The following is a 27,268-nucleotide window of genomic DNA, read 5'->3' as shown; positions in this document are numbered from 1 at the left end:
ATGGTGGCTGCTGGTGTCATCAAAGTTCATATGAGAAAATAATAATAATAATAATAATCCATGGCGTAAGAGCCCTCTGAGAGCCTAAGCCGACTAGCTGACTGCTGGCCTCACGTTCACATGCCTACGCAGAGGTGAACGATCATCCGACCAGATATAGGGTGACGTGTGGTCAGCACGACGAAACCTCGGCCACTGCTAGTTTTCATGACCGGATTACGCTACTCATTGTAGCTCCCCAATTTCCTCACAATGCTGGGTTGGCACCGGTCCCACACACCTTTCGAAAATCTCGTGAGAAATTTCTTTCCCCGAGACTCGAACCAGCGCGCATTCCGTATCACCAGTCCAAAGCATGGTGCCTCAGACCGCGTGGCTACGGCACTATGAGAAAATAGAAATAATAAAAAAGTAACTGGATAGAGAGAGACTTACTTGGTAGAAGTAGTTGGATGCCAAACCTGGCCCTGCTATCCGCTTCACAACAAAGCTGTCACTTGCTGGGACTCTACCACGTTTCTTTATCAACATATGAAAAGCAGCCGCATCCCACAAGAGCCGTAGCCAGTACCGCAACACACCCACTGTAAACAACGCACAGTTAACTTCCTCGGGGCAGTCTTCAATACGACGACATTTCATTCCAGATTCTTGCCTCTTTGATTTCAGTACACATCACATCACATTAAATAACCTTACCCATGTAAGATTATCATTATCAAGACATGCTGTTTCTTTGTTTGTTTGTTTCTTGGTTTATATGGAGTTAACTGCATAACAATGAATAACAAATAACAAATACAAAACGTTTTGTTTCTTGCCCATTTATAAACTTTCTGAACTGCCAAAGTTACAGTGTAAAATTGGAGGATAAACACTGATGGAAAAGATGTTAAAAGAAGCAACCAGGATCTAATTTATGGTAACATTTCTGTATCTTCCAGGACTGAGGGAAACAATGACATAATTCAGTCACGATGGTCAATTTCCTGCAATAACTTTGTAGTGATTGCACTTTTAAGTCAGGCTGTACCCTTTACTTTCACCGATTGGTTGAAATTTGTGGAGTTTATTAAAAAAAATCATTAAGGAAATTAGGAGTCCTAAAATGATTATTCCATTTTTATTGTTTTGTTTTTGGTAATACGCTGTCAAATGACATTTACGTAATTAATCATAATCAAGAAAGAGAGTGAGATTTTATGCAACACTGAGAGTGCTCATTCACATGCTTACAGTAAGCATGGTACGCAAACCCATTCCTCGATTTAAAAATTTGGGAAAACAAGCTTTTGGACTACAAATTAATAAATTTCCTTATCGCTACGAAGACTCAAAGTGGTAGTTCTACCTAGTGAAATGAATACCCATTACAGAAGCATTTATTTCCTTTAAAACAGCTGTTATCTACTCATAGTTTAGTTCAATAAAATGATTATTATGCATTCTTTGCATGAAGTGCACAGCAAATGATTCGAGAGCTACTGAATCGATTTGTGTGAAATCTCATGCGAAGCAGTGCTATTCTGCACGTCTTCAAAATTGTACTTAGGACATCCTACGAGTGGCGATAACAAATTGACAAACCAAGTACGGACATCTGCCAATTTTCAATAGCACTTAGCCCAACTTAATATAAAGAACAAAGCTCACCTGTTAAAACTACCAGAGAGACAACAGGACACACCACAAAAGCTACAAACAAGGCGGCAAGTGGTTGAACACACCCCTGGATCACAATGTTCCAAAGAATTGCCTCTAGTATCACCAAGTAATGGTTTCGACTTGGATTGGGGCTGTCCAGGTCACAAATCAGTGCCATGAATAAGTGAAGCCCCAGTGTTACAACTGGCATCCTGCAAGAAATTGAATTTCACGCCCACTGGTTACCATACTTTCTACAATACATTGAATGATTTGCAATATTTACACAGTTTATAATTAAGAATTTATAGTTTAAATGCGTCATGTTTGTGTTTTTTAATTAAAATATATAATATAATTCAAGTCTATACACAAACTTTACTTGCAGATGTTAAAATTTAAAATTAATATTGATATTTTGCGCTATTCATCGTTACTACGAAGAATTTAGCGATCAGGAAAGAGAAATCTTTATGCACGAATGACAGATTGTGAAATTTGTATTGTATGTGAAATGCTTCTGTGTTTACAGAAAAGTTACAAAAAAGTAAATGGGTACAAAGTATCACATATTATTTAATTATAACACACAATAGCAAAATAATCGACCGTTTTACTTGTACAGTTCCTTGCCATCTGTGTACGCCTCTTAGAGTAGGTTTCTTCTACATTTCAACATTTCAATACACGTAACAAAATTCAGTCATGCAATTCATTATAATCATCGCAGAAATCAAATCAGTAGTAAGACAGGTTTCAGTTCTCACGATGGCAAGTATGAAGACGGATGTCATACGCTTTGTTGCACCATGCACCTCTGAAACGTCAGCAAACCTCTACCAGACTACATGGCATAACAACCCGGAAGACAGCCGTCTTCAAATCAGTATTCGTTTCAGAAACTCTTCTGTAATAACTGATGGTTAATTTTGTATTATTTATTCCAAAAAGTTGTAAAGTCTGACAAAAGTAAACAAACTCAAATTCATTTCGCCAAATACAAAAAAATATTAGTATGTGACAAGCACAGGTGAACTGGTGGAAGCGAACACAAGGAACATTCTTGGATATGCGTACTCATCAAGCAGTTAAGACGCTTCTAATCTCACTATAAGCACAGGAGATAACGCACAATATATTACCACAGGATAGCTGTAGCTGTGATGGCAAGACTTCCGCAATTGGCCACCAAACAGACAAGTGGGAACACTAAAATAATGCCAAGAGTTCCCAACAGACCTTTGACAACGTAGTTCCATAAACGATTGATATGTCTTGTCATGCCTTTACCAATGAAACCTGCAATCAATAAATCAATATAAGATTACACAGTTCCAGTCACACAATTTTAACTGCTGGGCAAACTGATACATGGAAATCATACGCAGACATTATTCTACTATCGGTGAGAAGACCGACGTCAGAGGATCCACTCAGTGGTGGCGGTGAGTTGAAGAACCATAAAGCACCAGTTTTAAACAAGGGTCCCGAATTTATAACTTGTGTTGTGGTCTAGGCAACACAGAGTTTTCCTCCGTGGCAACCCAACAATTACTCCATTCACACACAGAAGAAGGCAATGGCAAACCACTTCTGGATCATCTGCCAAGAACGTATATGAACAGGTCCCAGTCCGAGAAAAGGATGGAAGGATCCTGTTCATATGGACCTGTCGTCAGACAGAACACTAAATAATAATAAGATGAGGTGGTCTAGCGGTTACAACGCTGGCCTTGTAATCCTGGGGGTCTCGGGTTCGATTCCCGGCGGTGCCCGAATTTATAACTTGTGTTGGGCAAGGCCGTGGTCTATTCAACACGGAGTTTTCCTCCGTGGCATCCCAACAATTACTCCATTCACACACAGAAGAAGGCAATGGCAAACCACTTCTGGATCATCTGCCAAGAACGTATATGAACAGGTCCCAGTCCGAGAAAAGGATGGAAGGATCCTGTTCATATGGACCTGTCGTCAGACAGAACACTAAATAATAATAAGATGAGGTGGTCTAGCGGTTACAACGCTGGCCTTGTAATCCTGGGGGTCTCGGGTTCGATTTATAACTTGTGTTGGGCAAGGCCGTGGTCTAGGCAACACGGAGTTTTCCTCCGTGGCATCCCAACAATTACTCCATTCACACACAGAAGAAGGCAATGGCAAACCACTTCTGGATCATCTGCCAAGAACGTATATGAACAGGTCCCAGTCCGAGAAAAGGATGGAAGGATCCTGTTCATATGGACCTGTCGTCAGACAGAACACTAAATAAAATAAATAATAAATGGATAAATATTAAATACCACTACAATCAGCTCACAGTAAGTGACTGTAATGCTATTAACCACGCGAGTAAATGGAAAGAGAGAATTCTGATAGCATTCACGTAACAAATGAAACAACTCCAGAAGTTACAACTGGGAAGCAACAAACGTTACCTGTATCTGGCTTGGTCTCAAAGTGTGTTCGTGATTTTGATATATGCCTCCAAAGTGCAAGTAGCCTTGAGCAGAGAGTTGGGGTGAGAGATGATTTACGTGGGAAGAGCGTGCCGTTCACTTGTGACAGCTCCAGATCAGGCATAAACGGTTCAACACAGAACAGAGCTCGAAGTCCCACGGGACTACACCATGGGATCACTACCTGAAAACAAACAAATATGACATAGAAAATAAGATTTTTAGCGTTACAAACCAATATTCTATGCGACTAACAGTAAGACATATTTCGTAACTGTTTTATTCTACAAATTATTTAACAGCGCTGTCAGTAGCTCGGATGAAAGCAATGCACAACGAGATAGACTGCACGTAACCCTTCACATACTGCTGATAAAGACAATTTATATTATCATGTAAATGTTAAGATAAAACATTCTTGTCTACAATATAATAAAGTAAAGTTTGTCCCACTATACGCCATGTAGGCGTTTGGGGTGAGTGGAGGTATAGCTCCTCCCTTCCTTGACCTCGGCACTAGATGGGGGTGAGTGGTCAGCATCACGCCCCGGCCACGCTTTATCCCTGGGAAAGGATCCCGGTACCCATTGGACAGGAGGCTGGGTGGGCCCCAGAGCCGGTCTGGATGTAGAGGCTAGAGGAAAAATCCTCTGCCCCCGTCGGGGAATCGAACCCCGGTCATCCAGCTTGTAGCTAGTCACTATACCGACTGAGCTATCCCGGCTCATCTACAATATAATAGCAGGATGAAAAACTATTTATGCTTGCGAATAACATTATAAATATGCGATGTCCCTCTTATTAAACAAAAAATGCAATAAGGTTTGTAAAAACAATAAATCTTATGTTATTAAAACGTGTCCCTTTTTGTTCACTTTCACTGGAACGAAATTTCAATTACAATTTGTCAGTCCACGAAAGTTAATTTTCCTGAGATTTTTGGCTAGAAAAAGTAGATTTTTGGGAATTAAGAGACAGGAAAACAAAAAAACATTACATTACACTGGTGGATGTCTGTGTAGTCACACACTACAAACACAAAGTACGGTAAACAACATGAAATCTTTCTACAACAGGCTTAAACCACAAACAGTTCTGATACACGAAAATAAAGGAACAGACTATAACAGTCCGTTATATAAAATAATTTCTCACCACTTTCCTGCTCTTTATTCTTAAGCCTGTGTTTAAAAACAAAGGGATCTGGAAAATACATGGATATAAAAAGAGATTAAACTGGTAATAAAGGAAATTACATGATGCAACTCTAGAACTCTGCTGCGCACCTACTATCGTCAAATTACTCAAATCAGGAAAATTACAATGAGTTAAACTAACAAAAAATAAACACAGAATCTGAAACAGAAATCACTTGTAAAACAGGCACTTGATAGCGATGAACACCATCAAAGATGCCAAACCCTTAAACTTTAGTACAAAAAATGGGGTCTTTACATAATCAGGTGCGCACGGCACTTCACATTCTGAAAATAATAATAACCATCAATAAATTATGTTACTAACCCCAAAGAAGAACATGGCATTCCAGGTCCAACTCCAGGTACGATGACAATAGTTAATCCACCTCCACATCGGCCACCTGGTTGTGGTCGTGCGAACTACCTCCTTTTCTACAAGGAACACGGGCTGAAATAAAACAGCATGTCACTTATTTGATGTCTATCGTGCCGTACTTCTAAACATAACAGTTAATAATTCATCCTGGGACAAATGCAGGCTCCAGAAGTCATGTGTTACCGTGAAAATATTATTATTGTAATTATATAAATACGGAAATTATAAAGTCTTAAAGTCTTTGTCCATTACATATAAAACACAGACTTCTAAAAGACAGTATAAAGTTGCTTCACGGAAAAGAGCAAACTTAATACCTAAAAATGCAGAAAATTAAACAGGTATAAAAAATACAAATACCTTCTGAATATTCTATGAAATGCAGGTAATGAAAGTTAAGGGATGATTAAAAACAATATAATAAAAGTATTTAAAATATGATAAACAACTAGTATAATATAAGGAAGTATCCACATTTTCAGTAAATTATTTTGTCCTGTACTTTGGTGATGAGACACAAACACGTTCTTTATATGTTGTTAAAAATAAGAAATTATTAAATGAAGAATGATGTACACAAAATTTTAATTCAACCTTCAAATGCGTGTTCAAGTTTTGAAACTTTCACATCTTAAAATATGAACAATGCAAAACCTGAACCAGACCCTCTTTTTAATCACCGTTTGTCAAATTTTGAAAACATTCTTTCTCAAAACATACCTTAAAATGTAATCCATTTTTTATATATTCTGTACCAGATATTTCACAAGAAAAGCTGCAAGTCCATGACTAGTATCATCTATAGAAACTGCAGGTAAAACACTTGATTCTGATGTCAAATGTCTTAGATTTTTGAATGGTCGGATCTAGTACAAATTTTCTATAAATCTTTCTCATCCCTCATATTAAAAAAAATCAACATTTTGTGAATGCAAACATTTCCAGGCTATTACTGTAGTTTGGCATCCATTCTGTGAGGGTACTCTGTCGAACATCACCATCTTCATTATCCTTTCCTGTGAATATAAAAAAATTCCTACCTTACACACTCTCACCGAACACACCCTTTGTCATGCCGGCAGAGGCCAGAAATGTCCGAAGACCATAAATCAGACACTAAAATATTCTTATATTTACAGCACAATCGATGTGATTGGCTACGAATAAAACAAGAATCTGTCAATACTCACTTGGCTAGGGTCAGAACGAGGAGTGGTGATGGACGTGGCTGTCGCACTCTGAACTGTTGGGATCACCTCAGACTGGCCCTGGAAGTTACGTCTAACAATCCAGTTACTCGGGAACCAGATCTGAGTCAACCACTGGAAGCTTCGAGTCGGCATCTTCACCTTACAGAGCTCTTTCAGCAATACTGGCTCTCTCTGTACAGAATCGTAACAATACAGCGATGATTAACACTATGAAGACCAATATTCAGTCTGTACCTCAAAGAAAACACAACACTTCACCATCACAAAGATGAGATGTTTGGTACTGTTTAGGTAAATAATCGCTGATTATTCATCATATAAGAAAGTTCAGTAAATTTTCTTTTATTACTCCAGAGTAGTTGAATAAGATCAGATTTCTTGTACAATGTATTAAATAACCAACAATAATTTTATAAACAGTAAAATTATAAGCACATACAAGTTGTGTTATAATTTAATCATTTTAAAGTGCCAGTTTTGAGCGTTCTGCAAAAGTACTTTTCGCTCAACGAGTTCCATGACACTGAAATGACGAAGGTAAACAAATCACTGTTCTCTCCAGACTCTGCAGATTTCTGACAGATATCGAGAATTACAAGGGCAACATGACAGAAATTATAATTAAAACATGAAGTAGCAGTGAACCCAACACAGTAAATCCCTGGAGAAAATTCCTTCTTCAGAATTTTAATTACCATGTGTTTTAAAGTATTCATCCTGGCATGAGCTGAATATTAGGCTAATTATAGTTTCAGTGTTTATTAAGAACGATGGTGGACCATCAACCTAAAGTTCATTGCCACGTTAACAAAAGTCTGGCACTGGTCCGTACCCTAAGCCAGATAAATCCATTCCACCCCTTCAAACTTTATTTCTTTAATAGCAATTTTAATATTATCCTCCCATCTATGTGTATGTATTTTTAAGCAGTCTGTTTCCTTTAGGTTATCTGACTAAAATTTTGTTCATATTTCTCATTTCTCTTGGTACTTGGTGATGAGAACAAATTATAAAGTGCCTCGTTACGCTGCTGTCTCCAGCCTCCTTTTACTTCACCTCTCACGATACTGTACCCAGTTAATGCATACAGAGATCATTACCTCCCTCATGAATGTGAGGTCCCTGTTGAGGAAGTACACCGTCTGGTGCAGCCGCTGGTTACTGCACAGTGCAAGTGCTTCTTCGTGAGCACTCCACTGACATTCCTCGATGAAGTGGCTCTGCACAGGAATGCAAAATAATGACTGTAGCAAGCACTTTGAAGCAAGGTTCAGATGAGAATTAAAGGCACCAATTAGTTTCTTTAAATGAAAAGTCACCAAATAACAAAATAAATTTTTCACACATTCTGTAAAATTAAAGTTTAAAATAAACTTAACCAGTTCTTTAACTGATTATTTTTTCAGAAAGATTTTTCTGTCAGCCTCCGAAGTGTGTGCTTTCAATTTAAGGACAACAGCCTCTCACTTGTCCCTATTCTGAGCTACATTAATCCAATCAGCATAATCACATCATATGTCTCTATAAAAATGTTAATACGATCCTCCCATTTACACTTAGGTCTCCCATGTGGACTCTCGAACTAAAACTTTTTATCCGTGTCTCATTGCCCATGCCTAAACACACACACACAAAAAAACTATACGTATTCTACTAGCTTTACCAATCACTCGACAGCGTTATTCAGCTGGGCACGTTACAGTTTATCTTCCTGCCATATTACAAGCAATGAACCGAGTGATCTTCCTTACACACAGGCGAAATTGCCAACTTATAAAATAAATTTCTCTGGTTTGGTACACATTAATCAAAATACTCAAGTGTTTGTAGACATGACGTTGAAATTTAAATTGAGGTGGAACAGTTCAATCAGCGTACTGTCTGACTATAGACTGGACAAGGGGCTTCAATCCTGGCCGAGGCTAACAAATTTTCTTCCAGCCTCTGTGCCCATACCAGCTCTGAGGCCAAATTCAATGGGGTCCTTTCCCAAGGCACAAGGTGTGGCCAGGGCGTGATACTGACCACTCACCCCATCTACTGCCTTTCAATTGACAATAGAGATCATACATCTATTAAAGTCCAAATTGTTCACCTCGGCACTCCTCAACTTGTTCCTCATCCAGGGCCGAATACGAGACAGCACTGGATACATGTACTCGATGCGCTGCTTCAGAGACTCCTTTGTTTTTGCCAATTTCCGTTGAACATTTTCGACAGCCCTTAAAAGACCAAAATACCATATTAAGAAATGACACTCGCAAAAATGTGCACAAGCTGATTTCAATTTTTCTTTTAGCAATGACTTCACTGATTAATCTGTAATATTTCTTTTATTCTACCACATGGTAATACAACCTGTCACATAATTTTATAAATAGTTACAGGTACAATGTCTTGCACAATCATCTGATAGTTATTCAGCTGTAAAATAAATTTACTGTCATGTGTCTCTGGGCTGCTTAATGGTACCTGCACCCTGTCGTGGTGGTGAGGCTTGAGTACCTCAGTAACCCCAAGAGCTACTGGTAGGGCCTCCCTAGCCAGATTGGTCGATGGGGAGAGGTCAGACTAAGACAGGTACCCTGGTCCTCCAGGTTGAGGGTTGGTCGCAAGGCTAACAACCTTGCACCGTAAAAAGTAAGATGTTTCGAAACCTCGATCAAAGCCTCGGACAGATGGACCTAACAGAGGACCGAATGGAAGAGGAGAATTGAGAAGGCCGTGGACCGAATACGGACCGGAGAGCCATAGAAGAAGAAGAAGTCTCTGGGCTGAGAGTTGAAACCGGGACTTCTCAAACATGAAGTAGAAATGTTAATCACTAAATCATGCTGTTCAGTCACACGAAGTTCTTATATAACAAAGTTAGATTTCAAGTTCTCACGGCAGTAAATAAGGAGACGGTTGTTTTCTGGGACATTGTGCCATGTAGTCTTATGGACAAATATCTCCGTCATCAGGGCGATCACCTGATCACCTCTAAACTGTCAGTCAATTTCTACCAGATTACACACACAACATCCCAGAAGACAGCCATCTTGTTACAGAACAGTATGTTGAGCCACGTCCTTACTCGAGAGTGCTCCTTGAGAGGCTAATAATTACTCACGTGGTATGTAAAATAATTAATTCCCTACTGTTATGGACCTTAAAGGTTCACTACCATGTTCACAAAGTTTAGTTCACCTGTGCATTAGGATGACAGACTGAGCCTGCTGGACCAACAGCTGAGGAATGCCTTCACCCAGCGCCACCAGATCCGGGTGCGACAAGATGCTGGTATACACCCTCTGCAAGTATTCCCGCATTACTGCCTGGTTCACCTCCTAAAATAACACCAATGGAAAGACTCAAGTGCGATATGGGTTAATTAAAAATGGTAGCTATTTAACAACTGCCCTTGGAACTCTTCTAAATGGGACATTTTTCTTGTATTATTAAATTCTGGTATTATTACAGATATCAATTTTAAGAGACAAATGACTTGCTGCCAAATGCAGAAATATGCGATCGCAAAAAAGGGGTGATATGGTCGTAGGAATTATAGCCTACGCAAATATCATCTGGTCTGCTAAGTGCAAAGACTTTCTTTGTTATATTTCTGTTGTTAAAGACTAGTTTTAGTGTCACTAAAAGAGAATTAAATTCGTGACAAGAACGTATCCAACACTCACTCGTTCAATTTCCTCATCTGGCAGCTTCTGGCTTCGCAACTCAGAGATCAGTCTCTCTCGGAAATGTAAGAACCATCCACGAGTCTCACGTTCCAGAATGGCGACCAGGATCGGAAGGGCACGTCTCATGATGTCACGATTAAACAAGCGTAAATCCAGCTCAACACGCTGTTGATTTCATTAAGCACTATTAGGTACTACAATTAAAGATCTGGTTCAGAAGAAACACTAAAATATTTTTTAGGAAAGGACTGAGCATGACACATATAAGAACCCACTATCAAACAGAAGATAAGAAAATAATTTTTTCAATAAAAAAATTAAGAACAGACTAATCAAAGCTAACAAAGCAATTCTTTGGTAATAAATATATTATAAATAAAATGGACTAAGGAAGTTGGCAAGCAATACTGCAACTGACTTGCGTTTGACACGCAGCACTTAAAAGTCCCAGCTGGGGGATCAGCTATCTTGACTGACGTTATTACGTGGTTTCTCACAGTTCCTACAGACCCCCATGAAAATGTTGGAATAAATAACTTAGCAAAAACTCCACAATAATTGGCCAACACCAATGGCGATGGAGGCATAAACATCTTCAGAAACAAAGATACAACAGTCAGCCATATTACCTTAGGTGTAAGGAAGAGATATGGCACAGGAACTGGAGGATGAGATGACTCTCGTTCCACTTCAAATTTCTCCATAGTGGCTCGATGTAACTGGCGACGCACGAACCCACACAACAACTCTAAAGAGTCCTCAAACTCAGCCTGCAGAAATACATGTGCATCTTAAAAACTGTTTTTAATTCGCTAAGTAATAGGAACTACACTGTAAAGTACATTTAATTAATTACTTGTTTCTATTTAGAAATTACGCACAGTGTTTTTAAGTTCAATGTGGTCTCGACAAAATATTCTATGAAGGTACAATAAAACATGTTCCAAATATAGAATTTATATTTAGTTTCTTATTCAAGCTTACAAGTGTCACATATTAACTTATTTTGTAAAACAGCATAAGAAATGTGATTTTACAGTTCTGGCACACACAAGATAAACGACAAACATCTTTTATTTACTTCTAAGCATCAAAAGTGGCTCCATTTTGGCATTTTTTAAAGAAATTTTAATTTCTAAATGATTTTCTTTCAATATAACTCTCCTATCTTGGGTAAGAAATAAATCACGACACTGAATGAAAGATGCCAGGAATAATATTTTTTAATATGTGCCCATCCAAAATGTTGCTGAAGAGTCCACCAAAGTAGAACAGACAAGACTTCTTGAGAGAGAACATTAATTTCCAGTATTATTTCAACGACTAATTCACTATGAAATCCAACCATAACCACAGTCAATGAAGTATATCACTAGATTCTCTTTCAATCAGTTGAATGCAGTTCAAAATGTTATAAATATGACGCAGCATCATTTCAGTACTTTCTTCCAATTATACTTTAATCTTCTAAGTGACATTTTAAATTAGGTTCCATTACATAATTTTGTGTGAATCTCTAACAGAACCAATCATATTAGTACGAGAGACAAAATTAAAATTAGAATAAAATTCAGAACACAAATCAGTTATTAGACGTTCAAACATTCTTACCCGACAAACCAATTCTGCAACTAGATATCTGCATCTTTCCTCCCGAATTTTGGCATCCAGGTTATGAGCTTGTAAGGACGGTACACCAATAATGATATCTAAAACACAAAGCAAACAGTGAACGAAGCTCCAAACGAGAGAAACCGGTAGTAAGACGAGTACAGTCTGACCTTCATGAATTTAGGCAGTAATGTACCTACATTAATACAACCAATCATGCCTTTGACTGTGTGAAGTGCGTCCGGAGGGAAATCGGGAGTTGGGCGGATTGTGATCGGGGCCCTGAAAAGGCCGGTCTAGGTGGTTCAGGTGGTGCTCTCTGGAATGCTTTCGGAGCCCTCAAAGAGTGTGAATGAGGGGCTTCCGTGACCGGCTCAGGTGAAGTCCATCTTCTCTGTTGAAATTATCAGGATGTAGTTCGATCTCGATGGCTTCCCTGATTATCCGATCCGTGTAGCCGGTTTTTGTCGAGAGTATAGAAGTATCCCCGAGCTATACGCGCTTCCCGAGGTCCTCACAAGGGCTGTACTTTGACCCCTCTCTCTCACACATGCACACACACACTCCTATTGGTCCCCACCCATGCCTGATTTGACACCTGCTCCCATTGGCTGGGGGCAGGCTACTCCATTCACGGTCCGGCTCCTATAAACCTAGCCCCACCCACTCAACTGGCACATCCATCGCCCTGATGATGGAGACCTCTGAAACGTTGGTAAACATCGACCAGACTACACAACGCAACAACCCAGAAGACAGAAATCTTCACCGCTGTGAAAACCTCAAATCATACAAGATGCTGTATATTTCCTTTGTGGTAATGACTGTATTATTAAATATTATTTAGACAAAATTCAGCTTAAAAGAGGTAAAATGCTTCACTAACCCCTTACTTAAAGCCAGCCCTGCTTTACCTCTTCTATATGAATATAAGTGTACAAGAACTTACCTAGTAAGCGTAGAAGCCCAGTAAGCAGAGCGCGAAGTGCCTCATACAAGCTGAAGAAATGAGAGGAGAGACGTCCCTTGGCAGTGACTATGATAAATCTCAGTGCAAGAGCGAGGTCATTTAACAATGACTCTTGGCTACGTTCTGTTCCCTTCTGCAGGAGCTGACTTAGTTGCCACTTGTGTACCTGTCCTGTGAAGTTGAGACTCTCCACCTCAAATTCTCTGCATACAAAACAATTCTTAAAGTTATACATCTCAACAAATAACAGCACAAACACAAACCTGACACATCTATCACTAAACTTGGTCATTCCTCAAACTTCCCCTGATGACGGAGACAGAGAGTCTTCAAACTGTTGGCATCTGACTCGACAATGATGCAACTGATCACGCGAGAAAATTTTATAACACCCATACACTGCAAAAATTTTAAGTCAGAAATATTAACCTAAATTTGTGTATTTTAAATATATAAAACACAAAACACAGACACCAATGAACATAACAGGAAACATAAAACTGGAGTATTGATAAAATTTTATACATTTGTGTTTGAAGTCAATGAAACTAAAAGAACTTACACAAACAATCTTACAAAATGTTCACTCGGGTCTTGTTAACATTTTAATTTTTTGTATTTGTATTTGCAACCAAATACATAACTAAAAGCTTTGTTTATTGCACTCGATGTCATACAGAAATAACATTTTGTAATTATTCAACGATAAATCAATGGTAAATTTACTTAATTATGATATACCAATGAAACTGATGTACTGTAGTAAAAACCATGTGATTTGTCAGAAAATTATGGATTGCACGGTAGAATGAATGGTGTGGAAACGAACAATGAAAATGTCTACTTCAGCACATCATCTGTGAGAAATTTTGCACTGAATGATTAATTCTCGATCCCAAAACTGAGATACAGCTGACAGAAGGTCCATGATTATAAATAATTCAATTGTAAGAAACACATGTTATATGAAAAAGAGTTATACAGACTACAAAAAATACTTTATCTGACGAGTACTTTGATATATATAAATTTGTTGTTAAAAAAATTAATTAATCTCTTCCCTTTCACATTTAACAGACTCGCAGGTGCAGTATTTAAAAACAAATTTTCATTACTGAGCAGAGAACTAAGGAAAAATCAATTATTTTCTGATGGCACATCTGAGTATTACAGCTACTATAAAGATAGAATACGTATGCCCTGCATGCACAGAGAGGGTTGTCTAAATCGAAGGCCGATAAACCATGCACTGGTTGTCAGCAATTCTACTACGTTACTAATGCAATTCTTCAATAAAATGAATCTTTCCTTCACACTTACATTTAGGAACAACCCGCAACATTTTTAATTACCACGCTAATTCAGATAATAATTTATGTAAGTCAAATATCACTGGAGCCTCTTTCTACATGAACATTTTTTTTAAATCATATATTTTTAATTTTATTAAGCACACGCTTTATATAACAGCTGTTCTCAAAACTAAAAACATGATTTTACAGCGGCAGGAATGGATGCTTAACATATATCGCCCCTGACGTTATTCGTGTCTGAACGTTTAAACACCGAATACTATTTGCATTATCCGCTAAAAACGCAGAATTTGGCACAAAGCAACGGCACGTGAATCACAATATAAGTGCTGTTTTACACTTACGACAAAGCATACTGTAAGACAGAACTGTAAATTTGGTAATCATTAACAGACTCTATTAATAAGAGCTACATTTAAGAAGAAACCAAGAGTCCAAATATAATTTTCATACGTGAATAAAACCACCAAGTACAACCTCATGTAAAATGTTCTGCTTAACCCAATATAATTCATGTTACAGTACATGAAGGATTAAGCAAGACGTTTAACAGGAGGTTATGCTAGATTTTATTTACGTATCTAGTAGATACATGTAATACACCAGATAGCAAAACATCAAGTATACACTGATTAATAAGATAAATTTATGTTAAACTATTGAAAGGTTTATAAATCATGCATTTCCTTTCTGTTGCAACAAAACAAGAAGATAAAACAGAATTTTCTAACACTGGTAAAAAAAATATGTAATAATTATAATATAAATGAATAATTAGTGTAATAATTTGGACAAATGTTGAAAAAATACAGAGTTCGAAGAAAAATGTTTTGTTGATCCTCATGTTCATGTACACTGGCAGCTGAGGAAGTCCACAAACCGGTTATTTTGCACAGTTCTAATTAAATAATATGGACGACTTTAGTGCCGTGAGCTCAGAATACAGGAACAGTAAATCTTATAACCATGGTTTTCATAACAGAAACGGTATGCGAGACATCATGACTGATATGGCGTAATAAACATTGGTTCAGCTGGCTCTATAAGTACAAGTCATGATTAAGACTGGGAATCAGCAACACAGTTACATGAAGAAGTCTGGTTGACCTTTCAAAGGAATCTGTTCCAAATACGGACACTTGTCTTCGCACGATAAAAACAATACTGAAACCTGTATTCCAACATATATAACAGAATTTACAGTTGCTGCTATGCGACACTCTATCAAATTTATACTCAACACAGTTCAAAAATACAATTAAAAATCCCACACATGAAATTACATCTTTAAAAATTTCAGGGCACTACAAGAAAATTATTGTAATATTGAAATAAAAAACCAGATGGTGGCCAAGACTTTTGGCATACTTGCGGTCCCATATATTTCTGTTTAACTCCGCAGTTTATTCCAGTATAAATGAAATGTCATGTTTGAAACAGAAATAATAATTATTTAAACAGGTACCATCAACATGACACTCCAATCAGTAAAAACCTATTCAAAAGAGCACATCTGATGATTCATGTGCGTATAAAATAGGAGGCACGCCTTGTTTAAAATGTAAGAATTTACTTCCAAAACTAAAATGTAGAATAGTAAAATACGGACAGACCAACACCCAAGTTAAATGAAAAGTAATAAAAGAAATAAAAGATGTATTAATTACCATATTCTAACTAAAAGCATGCTACCACTACCCAAATATTTAACGCACATGCAAACAAATAGTAACCATTATATATTATTACCCAATGCAGTAATACATCAGAGTTAAAAATTGGAAGTCAATAAGCCAGGCCTAACAACAACTATAAATTCACACCAAAAAGTACCGACTCTTATATGTAGTAAATTAAATGTAAGGAAGAGTTTTACAAATATTAGACTTAAGGTACATGTAATGCCAGCTGTAAATTATTTCAGAAACGCACTAAAGCATATGTCAGTACAAAACTGTTATCTAAAAAATGAAAACTATTCAGTGAACTGGGAGTTCGAGTGAAATGGACTGGTAATACGTTAACGGACATGAAGTTTTGGAAACGGGTAACACAATTTCAAATTCTTACTTCAGATCAAAAATTTACACAGCCCTGCTTGAAGACATTTATGAATAAATCTGATTAAATAAACTTTCATCATCTGAAACCCTCAATTTAAAGAGAAAAATAATTTATAGTTTAGATGCGTCATGTTTGTGTTTAAAATTCAAATATATATTTATTATTCAAGTCTATACACAAACTTTTAAATTGTTGATGTTAAAATTTAAAATTAATATTAATATTCTGCGCCATTCATCGTTATCTCGATGTTACAATATTGCGCTTTATACTACTACATATAAATAATATTAATAACTCAAATGTTAATTATATTGTTAATAATTTCACAGAATAATGAACAACTAACATAATATGCAACATAATATGCAACATAATAAGAAGATCAAAGGAACACCCACAACAGTAATCTACAATCTACAATCAATGAAAAACTTGCATTAATAAATATAGAGTAGTTTTAAAGATAATAAACCTGAAGATGATGCTATGACATTGAAACATGTAGTATAGTATAAAGCGCAATATTGTAACATCGAGATAACGATGAATGGTGCAGAATATTAATATTAATTTTAAATTTTAACATCAACAATTTAAAAGTTTGTGTATAGACTTGAATAATAAATATATATTAGAAAAATAATTGCTATTAGTACGGGATACTTAACCCTCTGCAATCAACTGCTAAAAAATATACAAAATGCTGTATCATTAGGAGCATGAATGCTGCAGGAGGAAAGGCGAAGTAACAAATACATTACAATTTTTATTTCTTACATCAAAACAGTCAACAAAAAACCTGAAACATGATTTTCTGGAGACATGCACATTACGACAGTTACTTTTACTGAAATTTTGTTATCAGGTTAAGATAAATGAACCAATTAACACTGAGGACTGCGATACAGACTGAACTATGTGAATTACTGTTACGTACCAACAGCTGTAAACAGGGGGAAACACGGTTACACTCCAATGGGAAGGGGGGAACAAAAATTCCTCAGACATGCCACATTCTCTTATTGCTGTGGTTACTGGGGCCCCATGTCCATGGCTTGAGTTTTTGTTATTACCAAACCACACAAACCTTCCATCACACAATTAATTTTTTTTTTTTTTTAGTAAACAATGATCTCTCTGTTGAAAACGTACCCCCAGCGGCGAATACTTTCCAACTGAGTAGCGCTCAATTTCTTCGGCTTTCCATATTTATCCTTGTGTAAGCTTTTCAGTAATGGAAAGAAAGGAAGGAAACAAAATATGGTATAAGACACACAGAAGAAACAATGCTACAGTAACAGAATCTGGAAGATCTTGATACATAATTCAAAATACATATTTCAGTGTCCATATTCACAATATATTATCTTACGATGCTCGGCGGAAATAACGTAACGCCTTCTTTTTAGACAAGAATGTCCTGAGACACTTAACATATATCTTACACGGTTTTATCACACAATAAAGGAAAGTCCTAATTCTAGATCACGTTCAGGTCCATGAATCTGAATATCATAAAATCACAGAAACTCTCTGTAAGAATGTACTCTTCCAAACCAGTTTTCAGACAGTGTAAACCAACTATTCATAAATATTAGAAAATAACACAGACTCCGTGAAATGTAGATTATATGAAAAAAACTAAAGAAAGCAGCAGTGCGACTCACATACTCGGGGCAGCAAAATGAAGATGACCGTCTTCTGGGATGTTGCCCTGCACAGTATCTGGTGAACGTCTACTAGAGTACACAGCTCAACATCCCACAAGACACCCCATCTTTAAAGAAAGTAATCTTAAAAAGAGGACTATATTTTGCTAGTCTTAAATTAACAATTTTTACGTTTTTAATACCTAACGAAGGGAAGAAAATACTGCATCTTATTTACTTATTTCACTGTCAATATAACATAAGCATAAAATGGATACAGCAACTCAAGTGAACACAGTTCACGAACCAAAACCCGACAAAAACTGTGGAAGTCAGTACACGCTGTTCAGCGTAAATCAAGAGTGTCACTGTAATAACACAACAGTCTAATCGCAAGACACAAAGATGACAGATGTGTAAAGAATAAAAGTTGAATAAAATAATAACCAGTACAAATAACATCAATACCTGATTGAAGAAATTATCCACATATTAAAAAAACTGTAGAGCCTAAGCACTACGGTAATAAAGCATACAGTGCGCAAAATGGTACAGAACCTCTAGATGGAGCAAAGAATTAGCTTCACACTAATCCTAATTTATACTTCAGCACAAATTACAACCATATAGGAGTGTGGATGGTTTAGATAGAAAACCCACAATGCATCAACCACCTAGTCCATAGATCATCACTGGGATGACAGAACTAGCACAACTCCAGCCATTAATTTAAGAAAAAACAACTTTAGAATTATGAATTATGAATCTAGCACATGCACACCCTCACATTTCATTTATTTAAAAACCATATTAACATTAATCTCCCACCTGTGCCTCGGTCTCCCATGTGGTCTCTTTCCTTCAGTTTCCAACCACAATTCTGTATATATTTCTCATCGCTCCCACGCACGCTACATGCCTGAGCTCATCTCATCCTATTTAATAACACCGAACAACTAAAAAACAAAAGCAGTTCAGGAGAATTTATATAATTTTGTTGCCGACTACTTGCGTATATTTCTGAATAAAAATTAAATCAGATATTTCTGCGCATCACACGTACTTCGTGCGCCCGGTTGTATGGAACATATATTATGAATATGAACGAAGAAATAATGCCAAAAGCAATTTCAATCACTACAACGATGGCATTTACTGATATTACTATGGTACAAAGGACTTAAATAAAAAAACAACATATTTCTTGACACTAAATCAGTCAACTCGTTACAAAAAAAAAATCACTGTAGTAAACTAAAACTTCTATCACCTGACAAAAAAAATGATTAAACTTCCACTACCATGCAGAACAAAGTTTTCTTGTATGCCACGTCGCATGTAAAAGGTTAATAAATTAGACGGCATAGCGCATATGAAGCTGCCCTACAACTCGGCCGATTCAATGCTGTCTTCTTCTGTAGAGTCATTCAACAGCGATCAATACAGGATTTTTTAAGGACAAAGGCAGAGATTTGGATACTGACTACAGCCCCACCTAGGTTCCGCAGACTTCCTTAGTCATTCCAGGTGAATTCCTGTTAGGTCCACCAACATCACAATCATTCACACTAAAAATACTTAGTCGATACAATATCATTAAATAACAACCCGCTCAAAATTAAACTGGGGAAAGCTTTCAACTTCCTCTGACTAATCATCATCCCACAAATGCCCCACATTCACCGCGCTGTACCTGGCGCGCGTGCAGAAGGCCCTCCTACCCGACACCAAACTCATTATCAAAACCCCAAGATCTTAGGTGGGACTTCACCGCTGACCTAGCAGCTTTCTTGGTACAGTTTAATTAAGTTTCCTGTTTTGATTCTCCTTTAGGTTGCTGTGCCATGTAGTCTGATAGAAATTTACTTACATTTCAGAGGCGCTTGCCGTCTCCGTCGTTGGGGCGACGGACTCGATAGTGGGGGCAGCAAGCACCTCCAAAACGTCAGTCAATTCCACCAGACAACACATGTGCGTAATATGATTCACCAACGTTATTCTGTGGGTCATTTAACTACCCTGCATCAACTACAGACACTATGTAGTATTATCCAAAATGAAAGCATGATTACATATGGTGAATTGGAAACGATGGGAAGGATGTGACTGAGATCTGTTTCAATGTACTCTCCACGTATTAGGCTAGAAACCTATGAAAGGCATCAGTCAGAACAGCCAATCACCAAACAGGATTCAAACTGGTCGTCACCTATAAAATTCGAGTCGGATACGGCCGTCTCCTAATACAGTGTTCAATACAAGAGAGAGTAAGCAATGCAGAGAGATATAAAACGGACCGACTCAATTTCCCTTACTAGTCACAAAAGAGCAAACGCTGGAAAACAGCTGAGTAAAATAAAGCCAGCTTTACTTACCCCCTTTCCCTGATAGACTCAAGCTGCTTGTTGCTTAGCCTCCTCGGTTCTCCTTTAGAGTCGACGGCAACGGCGTCAAGCTCATCAAATGAGGGCGCGAGAAACAGATCACGCATATTCAGGTGCTTGTTGCTCCTTCGTGCCAGGGACAGAGACGAGCCGTTGTTATCGGTCGAACCAGCGACGCTGCCTCCATGAAACTCGGAGCTGTTTCCTCCCATTGAATTCTGATGCTGGTGTGTCGGCTGGCTTGACGAAGCAAGGGGTGGCGGCAGGATGATAGGGAACGTCTTCCAATGGTACAGGAACTGTTCTGCAACCTATAACATTACGTTTAACCTTATATCTGACATACAGGTAGGTATTACTGGGTAAAATGTAGGCAATGTCTACGAAAATTGTTTTAATACACAGTGAAAGCATTGTTTAACACTTCTTGATTTAAGTTCTCACCCAATGTAAGTTTAAGCTCCTACAGTCTCTTTCTAGTAAATTATTTCCACTGAAGGAGAGGACAGAATTTTTTAATGACAGCGAAGAAAGAACCTTTTGGTTTCCGTTAATAACAGGGAATTTCTTGGATACCCAAATAAGTATCACCTATTCAATGGAAGAACCCCTATTTGTCAAGTTCTCTTGAAAATGTCTAAAAATGAATCACTGCACCAATTGGTTAGCACTTTGCTACATATTTGGGAGAGTCAGCGTTCAATTCTCAATGCAGAGACTGGCCATCCTGAGGTAATGATGGTATTCCTCAATCCCTTCAAGTAAATGCTAGCATGGTACCTTAAATTCGGATATGACCATTTCATTCCACATCCTTTCAAGTTCAATATTCACTAATCACCCTATCATCTGATGCTATATCGTCCGTCAACTGACAATATCTTAAAATAAGCCATAAATAAACACACACAAAGAAGAAACAGAGGAATTTTCTAAATTTGGTAAATGTTTTATTTAAACTAGAATGTCACAAGACTTTTATCACTTTAATCGGATACTGGGAACGACCCGTTCTTCAAGCGCCTGAGCACTGCGGGTCCCAACTTTTCGTTGGCTCTGATCTATGGACATTCGATAGGACTCCTTGGACGAGGGATCGGCCTGTCGCGAGGCCTCTACCTGTACACAGGACACAGCACAGCATCCATGGCTTGAGTGGGATTCGAACCCACGGTCCCAGCGACCAAGCGACGCAGGGCCCACGCCTCAGACCGCGCGGCCACTGAGGACCCCTTATCACTTTAACCCCGAACAAAAATAAGAGTGTACTGACTTCTACCAGAACACGATGAAGTCTAATATATAAGGGACACACAGATGTTCAAATCACAGGATCATATTTAAATGAGAACCTTTATGGGCTGCATACTAAACACATAAAATTATATGTACACATGTGCACGCGCACACACACTCAACCATCATCAGGGCACTCAAGGCTCAGATGATGGAGACAGCCATCATCTGCGTAACATGTTTTGCATCTATTATGGAATTCATGTTTAACACTTCAATGTCAAACACTGACAACCTGTTTATGTAACTACATCAAATACCATTTTTAATGCTCTGCATATCATTAATTCGACATATTAACATGTCTATATTAAACTGTTACTTCAAATTGCATTCACGTCAAATCATTAATGAAACCAAGAACTTTTAAGAATTTCTTTGTAATACAGACATTTATACATATTTACAAATTAATAAATCATTACACAAAAATTAGACTATGCCCCCCCCCCCCACTTTTTTTTTCCCAGTATGGAGAACAAAGTATTATGAAAGGAAAAATAAATCAGACAGACTAACATCTTTAATGTTCTGCACGAGCTGCACCACCTCATTTGGAGCGCCACGGAGGTGGACGTCGAACTTCACTGGTTCCCTCTGTCGACAAAACAAGAAATAACAATCATTAAAACACAGCATTAAATATTACTTATGTAAATGTTTTTGTGCATTACACAACCCTTTATACATATGGGGGGGGGGGGGGCAGAAGTTGACCACTCGCAGACGAGGATGCTCTACGCTCTATGGTCAAATATCTAGAAAATTAAACGGAAAGGGTTAGAAACAGAGAGAGAGAGAGTAACCTTGCGAAACTGATGACTGGGACAGGAGTGACCTCAAAACTGAAAGTAAAATGCCTACCATCTGGCCTAGTGATCTATAAATTCCTTTTCATGATCCAGTTAAAACAGAATGGCTCGACAGTACAAGTTCTCTATAAGGCAATAGAATTCATGTCGCATCTCGTAACTGAACTCTCTCTGCGGTATGATTCCTCTGGGGGGGGGGGGGTATGCAATATAGTTTCAGAGAGAAGGTGCTGAAAATTACAGGTATACTTCAATCTTGTTGTGTGTTCTTTGTACAAACACATAACAGAGGAGGTTCGTGCCTGCACACTGGATCTCCAACATTACTGAGCAGATTTAGATTAAATTTGGTACAGTCCTACAATACCGCCACGGTGGTCTAGTGGTCAGAACACTAGCCTTGTAATCCTGGGGTCTCGGGTTCGATTCCCGGCGGTGCCCGAATTTATAACTTGTGTTGGGCAAGGCCGTGGTCTAGGCAACAAGGAGTTTTCCTCCGTGGCATCCCAACAATTACTCCATTCACACACAGAAGAAGGCAATGGCAAACCACTTCTGGATCATCTGCCAAGAACGTATATGAACAGGTCCCAGTCCGAGAAAAGGATGGAAGGATCCTGTTCATATGGACCTGTCGTCAGACAGAACACTAAATAATAATAAGATGAGGTGGTCTAGCGGTTAGAACGCTGGCCTTGTAATCCTGGGGTCTCGGGTTCGATTCCCGGCGGTGCCCGAATTTATAACTTGTGTTGGGCAAGGCCGTGGTCTAGGCAACAAGGAGTTTTCCTCCGTGGCATCCCAACAATTACTCCATTCACACACAGAAGAAGGCAATGGCAAACCACTTCTGGATCATCTGCCAAGAACGTATATGAACAGGTCCCAGTCCGAGAAAAGGATGGAAGGATCCTGTTCATATGGACCTGTCGTCAGACAGAACACTAAATAATAATAAGATGAGGTGGTCTAGCGGTTAGAACGCTGGCCTTGTAATCCTGGGGTCTCGGGTTCGATTCCCGGCGGTGCCCGAATTTATAACTTGTGTTGGGCAAGGCCGTGGTCTAGGCAACAAGGAGTTTTCCTCCGTGGCATCCCAACAATTACTCCATTCACACACAGAAGAAGGCAATGGCAAACCACTTCTGGATCATCTGCCAAGAACGTATATGAACAGGTCCCAGTCCGAGAAAAGGATGGAAGGATCCTGTTCATATGGACCTGTCGTCAGACAGAACACTAATAATAATAATAAACAGTCCTACAGTAAATTACCATCACAAATTAATTGTTTTTCATATCTGTGAAAAAAAAAATAGTGTTATTAAAAAGAACAGACAACTACCATTTATAATATTAACGCCGCAAACTCCAACCTAAAATTATTCTTCAAGTCAAACTTTAAATGTGCACAAATAAGGTTCTTTTGACTAGGCTACGTTGTACAGACTCTGTCTTACGCTTGACAAAAGACATGAAGTGAGATTCGCCATGTATTCTAGTAAAAAAATTACTGAACTTCAGAGGTACTTCATGCCTCCATCTTCAGGCCAAGCACCCCCCCCCCCCTGAAACCTCTGTCACTTCCTACCAGACCACACGGCGGAACATCCCAGAAGGCAGCCATCTTCAAAACGGTGACTCTATCTGTATAAATAGACGTAGACGTACAGTAATCCCGTCGATAAGTACTGTACGGACAAAAACGGTCTAAATCACCATCAAATGTGTTGGTGGTTCCCGAGTCAGTCCGAATAACAACACATCACTGCAGTGGATCTATTGACCCAGACGTCACGCGAAACTGCGGATAGAGTTACAAGGTCAGGGGATAATTCGTTTGACCTCTCCTTCTGTTCCTTAAAATACTTCCCACATTACACGAATACGGCTGGTTCAAACTATGAAGCAGGGCAGGGTAAGGTCATTTCAGATCCAGTATAAAACCTGGCCCGATTAGGTCTAGGGCCAGGCACACTGGGTCACTCAGGGAGGCAACTTTCGTACTACGCCCCAAGCCTGTCGGCGCAAACCGAAGACAACTTGAAGATGTCTGTCTTCAGGGTTGTAGCGCGTGTCGTATGGTAGACTGCAAGGCCCTCTGAAACGTCGGAAAACTTCATTTTCCCCCTTGTTTACACCTTAATACAAATATGTCGTCCATCCACATTCCCTTATTCCTTCTTCGATCTCTCTTTACCTTTTTCAGTTCCTTCCACATCCTTACCAATTCATTATTCAGTCTCATCCTCTCGACCCGGGATAGCTCAGTCAGTATAGTGACTAGCTACGGACTGGACGACTCGGGTTCGATCCCTGACAGAGGCAGAGGATTTTTCCTCTAGCCCCTGGGGCCCACCCAGCCTCCTCTACAATGGGTACCGGGGTCCTTTCCCGGGGGTAAAGCCGGCCGGGGCGTGATGATGACCACTCACCCCCATCTAGTGCTGAGGTCAAGGACGGGAGGAGCTATACCTCCACTCACCCCAAGCGCCTACATGGCGTATAGTGGGGCAAACTTTACTTTACTTATCATCCACTAATTAGACGCTATACAGTCCGAACTACTGAAAAAAAACGTCGTTAAATAAACCACAAACAAATAAAATTCAATAACTGGTGTCAGAACAAATACTTCCACAACCTAACTGACCGACACCCTGGTACATACTACATCGTACTCGCGTGCTTGTCCTTTCCGATACCTGACCGTGTCCTGCGCCACAGTGTGAACGAGCCTTTAATGTTTCATAACCAACGATACTGCAGTTAAACAGAACATGTGTGAGGGATAATTAATTATCCCAAGGCAACTTAAACACACTGACATGTTGCGCATCGAAGTACTGCAAACACGTGTGTAGTATATAAAGATTCACTACACACGGAGTTACGCCCGAGCGGGTTAGCTCAGTGTTAACACAGATTCCAGTCAGTCTAACCGAGGAACACGAATCACGACTCGCTTGCCGTCTTCCTTCCCGATCCTTTCCCGTTGATCCATCCCACACGAGAACATCCTCTACAATTCGGCGCTAAATAACCTCTCCAGCTGATGCAGTGTCTTTAAATCAACAAATGCATCAACCAAAGACGCGACCTCGAGAGAGATTTAAAAAAACTGCCTCGAATTAGCTTGGAATTACTGAGGAATATAATGGAGAAAAATACAGAGTCACGACATCTGGTCTCCGGACCAATATTTTATCCGTGGTCTTCCATAACAGTGTTCCTTCCAAAATGTAAAAGACTAAATTTCATACCGATACAGAACACAAGGTAAAATTACAGTCTTTTAAGGTATTGTAGATGCGTCATATTGCGATTTATATAGTATTAAAAATATATTAAAATTAGCCGTCAATCACAATATAATATTATTAAAAGATTAAAATATCATTTTACGTTCCCTATCGAGTACATGTAAATCGAGTACTCGATAGGGAACGTAAAATGATATTTTAATCTTTTAATAATATTATATTGTGATTGACGGCTAATTTTAATATATTTTTAATACTACAATCTTTTAATATTTATACTTTCAGGCACACGGCGGGAAAGACTCACACGCTCGAAGTTTCTGAGCAAATTCATACGAGTTACTGGTACGTTAACCTGCTTGGTAGAAACTTTATATAAATGTTGATTCACATTCAACGACGTTGTTATCATCAAATGGAACGGGCCCGTTAATATTCACAACAGCGCGACGACTCACAAGTCTGAAAAAAAAAAAGGGTCCAGAGGCTGCCCGGACGCGTGTCTGCAGAGGGGACACGATCGGGCGGCCGGACACAGGACAGACAATTACCGTTAGTTCCTTGTCCGAAGTGAACTGGTCTTGTGCATTTAACCACATTATGAATAGCAACTGCTGACTGAGCTTTTGGGTGTAAATTAACTACTCCATGGCTCAAACAATCCAAAGTACGAGGTGCGATCGGAAAGTTTCAAGACTGTGTCAATAGTGGGCGAACCGGATGTAGTACGAGCTTCTGCCGCTAGGGGGTGCGGCCTACATTCATAGTGAATCAGTGTGCCAGCCGGCATCATCGAATTAGCATTTGTTTCTTAGTTACGGGCGTTTTGGTAGTGCATTACACCGACCCTCCTGCGATTTCGGAATGGCGTGTGCATCAAATTTTGCCAAAGACTCGCCAAAACGGCTACGGAAACCTATGAAATGCTAAAGCAAGCATTTGGGGAGTCCGCAATGGGTCGTGCACAAACTTTTGTGTGGCATTCACGTTTTAAAAATGGCCGAACCTCTGTCGATGATGACGAGCGTTCTGGACGACCATCTTCGAGCACAACGCCCGAAAATGTTACGAAGATTCGGCAGGCCATTCACGAAGATCGACGTCGTACCATCAACGACTTGTGCGACATTGTTGGGATAGGCTATGGGACCTGTCAGCTGATTCTAAAGGAAGAACTCCACATGCGACGCATCCTGTCTGAGGACCAGAAGCAGAATCGACTTCTCGTTTGTCAGGAGCTCAAAGATCTTGCAAGAACCGACCCCAACTTCCTTTCTAAGCTCCGTGTGACTTCTTCCTCTTCCCAAAGATGAAAATTCAGCTAAAGGGAAGGAGAT

The 27,268-nt window shown here is 38.9% G+C and overlaps 1 protein-coding gene across 8 annotated transcripts in view; it reads right to left on the bottom strand.

Moving 5' to 3' along the window:
- The window catches only part of LOC110830265 (uncharacterized), an 83,878-nt gene that overhangs the window by 6,327 nt on the left and 50,283 nt on the right, over positions 1-27,268 (bottom strand). For 7 of the 8 annotated variants that reach the window (XM_087340441.1, XM_087340444.1, XM_022064962.2 and 4 more), the window contains 16 exons: positions 22,376-22,453; positions 20,552-20,871; positions 17,680-17,751; positions 13,127-13,350; positions 12,178-12,275; positions 11,196-11,336; positions 10,564-10,731; positions 10,076-10,215; positions 8,982-9,108; positions 7,987-8,106; positions 6,866-7,057; positions 5,625-5,747; positions 4,080-4,284; positions 2,787-2,943; positions 1,654-1,856; positions 436-584 (listed from right to left, as the gene is read on the bottom strand). In XM_087340441.1, coding sequence (XP_087196567.1) covers positions 436-584; positions 1,654-1,856; positions 2,787-2,943; positions 4,080-4,284; positions 5,625-5,747; positions 6,866-7,057; positions 7,987-8,106; positions 8,982-9,108; positions 10,076-10,215; positions 10,564-10,731; positions 11,196-11,336; positions 12,178-12,275; positions 13,127-13,350; positions 17,680-17,751; positions 20,552-20,871; positions 22,376-22,453 — 2,517 coding nt within the window. The remainder of the gene's footprint in view (positions 1-435; positions 585-1,653; positions 1,857-2,786; positions 2,944-4,079; positions 4,285-5,624; positions 5,748-6,865; positions 7,058-7,986; positions 8,107-8,981; positions 9,109-10,075; positions 10,216-10,563; positions 10,732-11,195; positions 11,337-12,177; positions 12,276-13,126; positions 13,351-17,679; positions 17,752-20,551; positions 20,872-22,375; positions 22,454-27,268) is intronic. The other variant, XM_087340447.1, reaches the window with a different exon arrangement.

This window comes from Zootermopsis nevadensis, unplaced genomic scaffold (genome assembly GCF_977971745.1).
Source record: "Zootermopsis nevadensis isolate Lab colony 2312 unplaced genomic scaffold, Znev_1.0 Znev_ptg000061l, whole genome shotgun sequence".
Taxonomy (NCBI): Eukaryota; Metazoa; Arthropoda; class Insecta; order Blattodea; family Termopsidae; genus Zootermopsis; species Zootermopsis nevadensis.
This window is presented reverse-complemented; position numbering and strand designations above follow the sequence as displayed.